Source organism: Grammomys surdaster, unplaced genomic scaffold (genome assembly GCF_004785775.1).
Source record: "Grammomys surdaster isolate TR1022 unplaced genomic scaffold, NIH_TR_1.0 129, whole genome shotgun sequence".
NCBI lineage: Eukaryota > Metazoa > Chordata > Mammalia > Rodentia > Muridae > Grammomys > Grammomys surdaster.
The window spans coordinates 4,705,744-4,715,385 of NW_021604587.1; the positions used below are offsets into that span (position 1 = coordinate 4,705,744).

Genomic DNA, 9,642 nt, shown 5'->3' on the forward strand with positions numbered 1-9,642 from the left:
GAGCCAGTGGTAAAATTTTGGATTTAAAATCAAAGTGCAATAATTAGACTCAGAGCATGTGCCAAGGGGTTGACCTCCATCACTTCATAATATATAAACAAATGAAAATAAAGTCCAAACAATTTCCAGGCCCATGAAATTATCCTGTAAAACACATTTAAATAAAAACAAATAAAACACTTTATTATCTATCTTTTTCTTAAATAAAACAAAACAACTCATTATTGCTCAGAGAATACTGTAGAAGAGGGGGAGAGAATATTGTAGGAGCCAGAGGGGTCATGAACACCACAAAACAGCCCAGAGAGTCAACTAACCAGGGCTCATAGGAGCTCACAGAGACAGAACCGACAATCAGGGAGCCTGTACAGGTTTGACCTAGGTCCCCTGCATATGTGTTATGATTGTGTAACTTGGGGCTCTTGTGGGACCCCTAACAGTGGGAGCAGGGGCCGTCTCTGACTCTTTTGCCTGCTTTTGGGACCCTTTTCCAGCCTTAGTATGAGGGAGGTGCCTAGTCTCATTGCAACTTGATATACCATGTTTGGTTGATATCCCTGGGAGGCCTGCCCTTTTCTGAAGGGAAACTGAGGAGAAGCAAATCTGGGGGAGGGGGGGAAGGGGAGGAACTGAAAGGGGAGGAGGGATGGGAAACAGTGGTTGGGGAGTAATATGTGAGAAAATAAATAAAGATGAGAGAAGTCAGAGAAAAAAAAAAGCTTGTTATTCATGTGTATGTCTGTGCATATAAGTACAGGTGTCCTCAGAGTCCAGAAGAAGGCCCTGGATCTCCTGGAACTGGTGTTACAGGCAGTTGTGAGCTGCCAGACATGGATACTAGGAACAAATTCTGGTCCACTGAAAGACTGGGAAGCATTTAACTGTTGAATCAGTTTAATATCTTTTATTTTTTTATGACTAATGAAAACTAAATATGACTGTAGAACTTACAATTTTAAGTCAGTAGCTGTAACTTAAATGCTACTAGATTTACTTTACAAAATAGAAAACCCTCTCCCAATTACCTATCAAACACAGAAAAGTTCTATCATTGCTCCTCCTACTTAAAAAGTTCCCCAACAGTATCTGTTGTAGTCTACGGCCTGCTAACTGACACCAGAAACAGATACCCAAACCCTAATGATGGTGACTTCCACACTCACGTTCCTACTGTTGAGGCTTCTCTGGTAAGGAAAAGTGCCCCAGCTCTCTAGGCAGCCAGGTTTCCTCAGGCCAAATACTCAATATGAATGAATTTAAGAAGTTTCCCCTAATGACACAAGAGTCCCAGGGAATAAAACACCTTCTAGGAAACTGTGCAGTGGTGATGCCAGATGTGCTTGTTCTCCTTCTGTACACCCTGGGGGTGCAGGGACCCTCCCATCCCTGAGAACCCTAGGGACATGTGTGGCACATGATGCTTTATTAGGCCTTCTGATCTCAGTTCAAAGACTGGGCATCCTGCCAGGGACACAAGGTTTGCAAGGAAGTCCAGAAGTCCCCAGGGCAGCTGCCAATCCGAGTGTCTTCCTCTCAGGTGAGAAACAGTGAGGTCGTGCAGCTGGTGAGTCAAGGGCTGACCTCCACACTCTCTGGCTTCGCAGCAGATACATCCCGACCCACTATACCTTCAGCTTGTGTTAACGTAGCCCTCAGATTCTCAGCACTCCTCTTTAATACCCTGGCCCCTACTTTGGAATGTTCTGGTTCTTTTGCTTTTCTGTATATTCTTCTAGTCGAAGAAGCCACTTAGCCCAGTACTTAGAACAGAGCTCTTCATCCATGAAGTGAGGGTGGGCAGGGGACCCATCCTTATAGGCCACCACAATTAATCCACACTGCACCTAGAGAGAAACACAGTACAGCTCCAGTATTTCCTCTTGTTCAGGGCAAATTAGCCAGTGCTAAGCATGCTACAGGAGTATCTCCAAATCCATTTCTAAGATGGGCTGGTTAAAGACTGCACCAGGACACAGGAGAGCACAAAGATGGCTGATAAACACTGAAGGATGGACCGTGCTCACTAAGCAACAAAGCAAAGCAGAAACAAAACAAACAAACAAACAGCAGCAGCAGCCCAGGAGGGGAGGAGAGTGCTCTGGAGTGAGAGAACACTAAAGAGCAGTAAGCAGTGCTTTTTTTTTTTTTTTTTTTTTTTTCCCAAGACAGGGTTTCTCTGTATAGCCTTGGCTGTCCTGGAACTCACTCTGTAGACCAGGCTGGCCTCAAACTCAGAAATCCACCTGCCTCTGCCTTCCAAGTGCTGGGATTAAAGGCATGAGCCACCACTGCCCAGCTAGCAGTGCTTTAAATAAGAATAAAACCCAAAACACCAAACCAAGCTTCTCATGCAGGAACTCAGTTTCTTACCTGAAAACTGTAGTGGGCATCGTGGTTTACAGCACCCATGTACGCCACGACTTGTAGTGGATTGTCGTATGTATTTTGAATAAAAGGTTTTGGTTTTTCTGATGTTTTCCAATCAATGACACACAACTTGCCCCTAAGGAGAATCCAGAGGAATTATTTGTAAGAAACAGTTCAAATTGAAAAATTCAGGCCAGCAAGACGGCTCAATGGGTAAAGGCGGCCAAGCCTGAAAACCCTAGCACAGTACCTGGAACTCACATGGTAGGAGAGCAAACTCCCAAGGTTGTGCTCCAATCCCTACTTGCAAACCATGGTGTGAGAACCTACACATACACACACACACACACACACACACCAATATAAATAAATATATAGATAGAATCCTGTGAAACAGAAAAACTACTAAGTTAACACTTCTCTTATGTCCTTTAATTTTGGATCCTCAATGACTTGCTTTTTTTTTTTGGTTTTTCGAGACAGGGTTTCTCTGTATAGCCCGGGCTGTCCTGGAACTCACTCTGTAGACCAGGCTGGCCTCGAACTCAGAAATCCGCCTGCCTCTGCCTCCCGAGTGCTGGGATTAAAGGCGTGCGCCACCACCGCCCGGCCAATGACTTGCTTTTACCCTCCATTTTCCAAAACAGGCTTTACTTCTTAGGATTAGAAAAGCATGACAGGTGTGGTCTTCATGCCTATAATTCTAGCAGCTATGATGTGCAGGCAGGAGAATAACCATGAGCTCAAAGCCAGTCTGGGATACAGAGTGAGTTCCTGCCTTAGGAGAAAAGCCAGGATAGATGGGACTCGGTGTAGCTTAGCAACAGAGAATCCTATTACACACAAAGCTATTCAGGAGGAGTAGGAAGCACATTTTTGGTTCAAACAATAATTCTCTTTATTTCTTATGACTTCTTTAACAGCTAACAGTAACTGAAATTACACCTCGCATGGTTTTGGTAAATATAATATCAGTTTTTGGAAGTATAATATCAGTTTGTAAAGAACTCATTATGGATTGATACATATTATAGTACTTCAACATAAAAGCTGAATTCAATCAGTAGGAAGCTGTGATATTCAGACATACAAGTAAGGACATCCTGGACCCTTGCCTCAAGGTTTCTATGTAGACAGACACTTCCTTACTCCATCCATTCTGGTATGGTACTATACCCACCCACAAACTATAGTTAGATCAGAGTGTAGGGCCAGGCTTGGTGGTGCAAGCCTTTAATCCAGACACTTGGGAGGCAGAAGCTGGTGTATCTCCATAATTTGAGGTCAGCCTGATATATAGTGAGTTCTAGGCTAGTCAAGGCTATGTGGTAAGACCCTGTCTTAAAAAAACTAAACAATAGCCAGGCAGTGGTGGCGCACACCTTTAATCCCAGCGCTTGGGAGGCAGAGGCAGGCAGATTTCTAACTTTGAGGACAGCCAGGGCTACACACACAGAGAAACCCTGTCTTGAAAAACCAAAAAACCTCAACCCCCCCAAAACCTAAACAATAAACAAACAAACAAACAAACAGAAACAAAGAGGGCAGTCCTGTCACTTGGGACAACATCGATAAATAAAAGAGTATGCCAAGTGAACTAAGTCAGGTTCAGAAATGACGTCAGTTACATGGGCATTCACAGAAGCTAAGTTCAGAAGCTGGGCAGTGGTGGCACACACCTTTAATCCCAACACTTGGGAGGCAGAGGCAGGTGGGATCTCAGCCTGGTCTATGTTGTGAGTTCTAGGACAGCCAGAACTACATAGTGACACTGTTGTCTCTAAAAACTTACTACCTAACCAGAGGTTCAAATGTCACCGATTCCACACTCTTCCCCTCACATCCTGTTATTGGTCACATGCTTTATTTGGAATGGAGTATCTGCAGATGATAGCAACTCTTGGAATCTGGAATGATTAGGAAAAACAATAACAGCAGCAACTTAGAAGCCACAGGAAGTTTTAGCTGGTTCAGAGTCCTTATCATATCAGCCACTGCCTGGAAGCCAGGAAGAGAGTGGATGTTCAGAGCCAACAGATCACTATACAATCTTTGGGAAAACAGAAAAAAAAGCAGGGGGGAGGGGGAGAAGAAAGCAAAAAGAAAACAACAGTGATTCAAGAGGAAATAGAGAAGCACATTCAGGAACAACATAGGGTCTTGGAGAGACAAGAAAATGGACAGGCTGGAGGATAAGCCACAGCCCTGGCCACATTGATTTTCATATTGGCACAGAGTAGATGGCTTTCCTTGGTATGTCTCTCCTACCTCCTGCCCTGTTCTCTTTTTTAACCTTAAAAAGAGAACAAAAATTTTTACCACAATTCCTTAGGCACATCTTGAAGCAGGAGACACCTGCCCTATAGACAGACATCCCTGCAGCCCCCACTGGGATGGAGGAAGCACCTGTACTTACTGGTACTCAGCCACGCAGTCCAGTAGCCCTACGTACTTCAAGGCCTCATGTTGGACAGCACTCTCCAGAGCTTGCACACCACTGATTTCTTTCAGAATATGCTGGATGCTTTTGATGTAGCCACACTGGGGGTGCTCTTCTCCCCCTTTTAAGGTCTCCTGGGGTGAAAGTATGCTTTCCAAGGCTTCATGGAACTGTTTGCCTTGTAAAAACACATCTAAAAGAAAAATGGAGGAAAAATAAAAACGGAACCAACCAAAACCAAACCAAAGCAGGACTTAAAACTAAGTCCTTAAAACTTACTACATATTATATATAATTTAAATTATATAAAAATTATCTTAAAATGGAAACCCTTAAGACAAAAGTTTTATCCTTTTTTTGTATTTGTAAGCAGGGTTTTGTTTGTATTATAGGCTGGCTTTGAAATGAGATCCTCTTATTTACGATTCATGTGCTGGTATGTACAACTATGCCCAGCAATATTCAGTTTCCTGTGAAACCCAATAATGCAATTTTTTTTTTTGAGACAGCTCTCATTATGTAGTTCTGGCTGTCCTAGTACTATGTAGACCAGGGTTTTTGAACTCACAACTCTGCTTCCTGAGTGCTGGGATTGATTAAAGGCATAAGTGACCAAACCCTGGCTTATCTTTAAATTTTTTTTTTTTTTTGGTTTTTTCGAGACAAGGTTTCTCTGTATAGCCCTGGCTGTCCTGGAACTCACTTGGTAGACCAGGCTGGCCTCGAACTCAGAAATCCACCTGCCTCTGCCTCCCAAGTGCTGGGATTAAAGGTGTGCGCCACCACCGCCTGGCTTAAAAAAAATTTTCTTTTGAAAGAGTTTAGAAGAAAAAGTATAGGACAAGAAATTTTTTTTTAAATGTGTAAGAGTATTTTGTTTAAATATATATCTGTGTATCACATGTGTATGCCTGTTGCCCAAATAGACCAGAAAAGGATATCAGAACTCCTGGGACTGGAGTTAAAGGTGTTTGTGAGCCACATGGGTGCTGGGAACCCAACCTGGGTCCTCTGGAAGAGCAACAAATGCTCTAAACACTGAGCATCTCTCCAGCACCCAAGCTGTAAATCTTGGCAGCTGTCCAGAGGAGGGAGATGAAGAAGAGACATTCCTTTCTCAGACAGTCATGGATGTTGGGCAAGCAGACATGTGGAAAGAGTGAAAAAGCCAAAAGTACCAGAAAAAAGCTTACATAGGCTATGGTCAGAGTCCAAAACTGACAACAACAACAAGAAGAAGGAAATTTATGCCTTTAGTCAGGTCTTGGAAAGGTGTCAGATCTAACAGAGAAGGAAAAGTACATTATTTCATTAAGGGAATAATTATTTCTTTCATCTCTTAGTGTAGTTAGGTGAATATACCTTCCTGGAGAGTGGTGTCTTAGGCAGGTTGACTGACTAGTTCAGCTGGATCAACTTTAGTGTTTTTGGGTAGGTTGTAATATTAGGTCTCCACCCAAGCTGGGGTTTGGGGGTACAGGGGGAGAAATTTAACCCTGCTGGAATAAAATGTAAAGAGATGTGTGTTAGCCTACAGGCTACTTAATGAATCAGAAGACAAACTTGTTAAAAATAGGAGAGGAGAGCTCAGTAGCAGAGTACTTGCCTAGCATACATAAGGCTGAGTTTAACCACTAACACTTTCAAATAATAAAAAATTACTTCACCCACTGCCATGCAATTAAATTCCCAGCTACAGACCTATCCTGGCTAGACTCTTCACATGCATATAACTATGACCATCTAGATTTGAGGACCCCGTGTATTTGGGAGCAGAGGCAGGCAGATGTCTGTGTTAGAGGCCATCCTAGTTTACAGAGTACTAGGACAGCCAGGGCAACAAAGAGAAACCCTGTCTCAACGAAACAAACAAAAAAACCCAAAAAGGAAAGCAGAGATTAGTTTAGTGGCTGTCACTACCCATCTTACAAAGGCGCCCTGGAATGTAACCCTTGCCCCTTGCATCTGAAGGATGATGTAAAGCGGTGCTTCTCCACCTTCCTAACGGTGCAGCCCCTTAATACAACTTAATACACCTTATGTTGTAGTGACTCCAACCACAAAATTCTTTTCATTACTACTTCATAACTGTAACTTTGCTGTTATGAATCGTAATGTAAATATCGGTGTTCTCCAATGGTCTTAGGAGACCCTATAAAAGGGTTGTTGGACCCTTAAATGGGTTGTGACCCACAGGCTGAAAACCGCTGGTATAAAACAAAGCCTGAGTCACTTTTGCCATATTCAAGGTGCACCTACATAATTAAATGCTTATACTATTTTGGTGGTTTTTTCCCTAAGATACCTGGAAAGAAGGACAATAATTTTAAAGTAAACATGCTCATATGCCACTGGAGGTACATATAATATTCTTGGGGAAACAAAGGCTAAGGAATATCTATATAAGTTCCAGTTTTAACCAAAGACACTTATATAATCCTTATGAGACCAGCGCATTCTCTCACGCCAACGGTTTGCTTCCCCCTCCCCCTCCAGGAGGGTCTTCTTATGTAGCTCTGACTGGCCTGAACATGTGATCTTACCTGAGCCTCCTGAGTGCTGGGACTATAGGCATGCACCACCGTGTCTATTATTTTTTTAAATCTACCCCTTTTTGTTTGATTTATCCCGAGACAGGGTCTCACTATGTAACTCTGGCTGTCCTGGAACTTTCTATGTAGACCAGGCTGACTCAACAGAGATCTATCTGCTTGAGTGCTGGAACTGAGGGTGTGTGCCACTAAATCTGGCTTAAAAGAACCTGCTTTAAGGAAGCTATCCTCTTCACTTGTCTAATAAATAAGTCAGGAGTTGAAGGCTGCCAATACGATCAAAACATATTGTACCAGATTCTCTTAAGAACTGGTAAAATTTTTAAAAAATAAGAGGGTTGAAGGCTAAAGGTTATTTTACCAGTTTCTAGTCAAGAACATTTGATCAGTTCAATTTACCAAACTATAAGCGGGGATCGTGTGTCCTGGACTGTGGCTAGTCAATTGATACTGATTAGTAGAACAATGGGTAATCATTAAATTCTGAGAAAAAAAAACCTATTTAAAAACTAGACTTTTGTCAAGAGATGGAAAGGAATTAATAGGTTGTTTATAAATTATGCAAGTTTGTCAAATAATTTGATCTCTGTATTTCTATTTCTACAGTTAATAGTATCTATGAGGAAGATTAAACCAGTTAGCAGACATGAAATGCTATTTAATGCTATTTGAAAGTACTTCCTCAGTAAGACTTTTTTTTTAAGCCCCATTCTTTTGACAGGAATGCTCTATCTCCTAAAAATCAGTGACCACACATAACCAGAAGAGAATTACTTGAAGTATATTCTGCAAATCCATCTTCTCCCAGCTCCAGAACCATCCGCTGTTTCCATCTTTCCAAAAAGAAACTCTGTTCAGGTGGCATGGTCTGCTGAAGGATTCGGGTTACACTGGGTATCACGTTTCTTTGCAAAGGGATCTTCAAAGGATTTGAAGAACTGTCTGTGTGTGGTTTCATGGTTCTCTCTTCATTGAAGATAGGAAACCAGTGTTGTGGAACTCTTGCCTGTGGCTCTTGCTCTGGAACCTTACACTTACTCACAGGACCATAGAGTACATCATCTTCTTTGAACAATGAATCTGGAGTCTGGACCGGGCCTCTGGACAAGACAGAGCGTACTAAACGAGAGTACTTCGCTTGGTCTACTGTTTCGTACGAGTTTTTTTTCTTCTGGCTACACAAATAAGAGGAAGTGGAGAAACTCACAGGAGGGCTTGGTTTTACAGAAAATCTGTTTAAACGTCTAAGCAGCCAGCAGATGGTCAGAAGTGGTTTCATTTTTTTAGACTTTGTCCCTCTTTTCTCTAGTCTGTAAAGTTTAAAAGTGTGCTCTGTTCTTATCTAAAGAAAAAAAAAGTTTAGGTTTAAGAGGTTTTACATATTAAAACCATCAAATTGAAAATCACACAAGAACAAACATTAAAAGTGCATACACACGCCGGTCGGTGGTGGCGCACACCTTTAATCCCAGCACTTGGGAGGCAGAGGCAGGTGGATTTCTGAGTTCGAGGCCAGCCTGGTCTACAGAATAAGTTCCAGGACAGCCAAGGCTACACAGAGAAACCCTGTCTCGAAAAGTGCATACACTACACACTTAACGTTTCAAAAAATACTATTCCCAAGAAAAGTTCATCAAAATCGTAGGCAGCAGCATTTGTTAAATGTTACTGTGTTACCCGTTTTGGACGTGATACCATAACTCTGAATAAACGTGACAAGGCCTGGAGGCATTGACCAGGAAACTTAGTTCTTGGAAGGCCGAGGCCGTATTTTTTCGAATCTTAAGGTTAGCTTGGTTTGTCTCTAGAAACAAAACAACTGCAACCCCACTCCCATCCCCAAACCAAATTCACAAGCCTTAACAATTAAACATCTACATCTATATACCAAACTCTTTACTAAATATTCTGTATGAGCATCTCTCATCTCTTCCTCACATCCTTTAAAGTGGGTGCTACTGTGATCCCGCGGTCCAGACTCGGGACTTGTCGTAGGTGGGTCTGCACAGCCCACCAGCGTTAATTCCGGAAAGGGATCTTTGCAGGTGTCTCCCATGGTTGGGACAGGACAACCGTGGCCCTTCGTGCCTGAGTTTGGACAGGGAAGAGACTATTTAAATAGACATTCGGCCTGCTGCAGGGTTTTATCAGTACCTGAGATGGCACCACGCTTTTACACCCAGACTGCAAACAACCTCTCGGGACCCGTACTTTTATCAGTCCCGCGCTTTCCCAAAGCGAGGCGGCCCCAGCATGCACTGCGCTGTTCCCCCGAAGCAGAAG

The 9,642-nt window shown here is 42.7% G+C and overlaps 1 protein-coding gene across 1 annotated transcript; it reads right to left on the minus strand.

The window, feature by feature from the left end:
- Positions 1-889: 889 nt before the first annotated feature.
- Positions 890-9,613, minus strand: Mgme1 (mitochondrial genome maintenance exonuclease 1). The gene is made up of 5 exons (XM_028755807.1): positions 9,514-9,613; positions 8,134-8,701; positions 4,784-5,000; positions 2,371-2,503; positions 890-1,844 (listed from the first exon to the last, which is right to left on the minus strand). Exons 2-5 carry the CDS (start codon positions 8,636-8,638, stop codon positions 1,689-1,691), a joined length of 1,011 nt encoding a protein of 336 aa, XP_028611640.1. The 5' UTR covers positions 8,639-8,701; positions 9,514-9,613; the 3' UTR covers positions 890-1,688.
- Between the last annotated feature and the right edge of the window lie 29 nt (positions 9,614-9,642).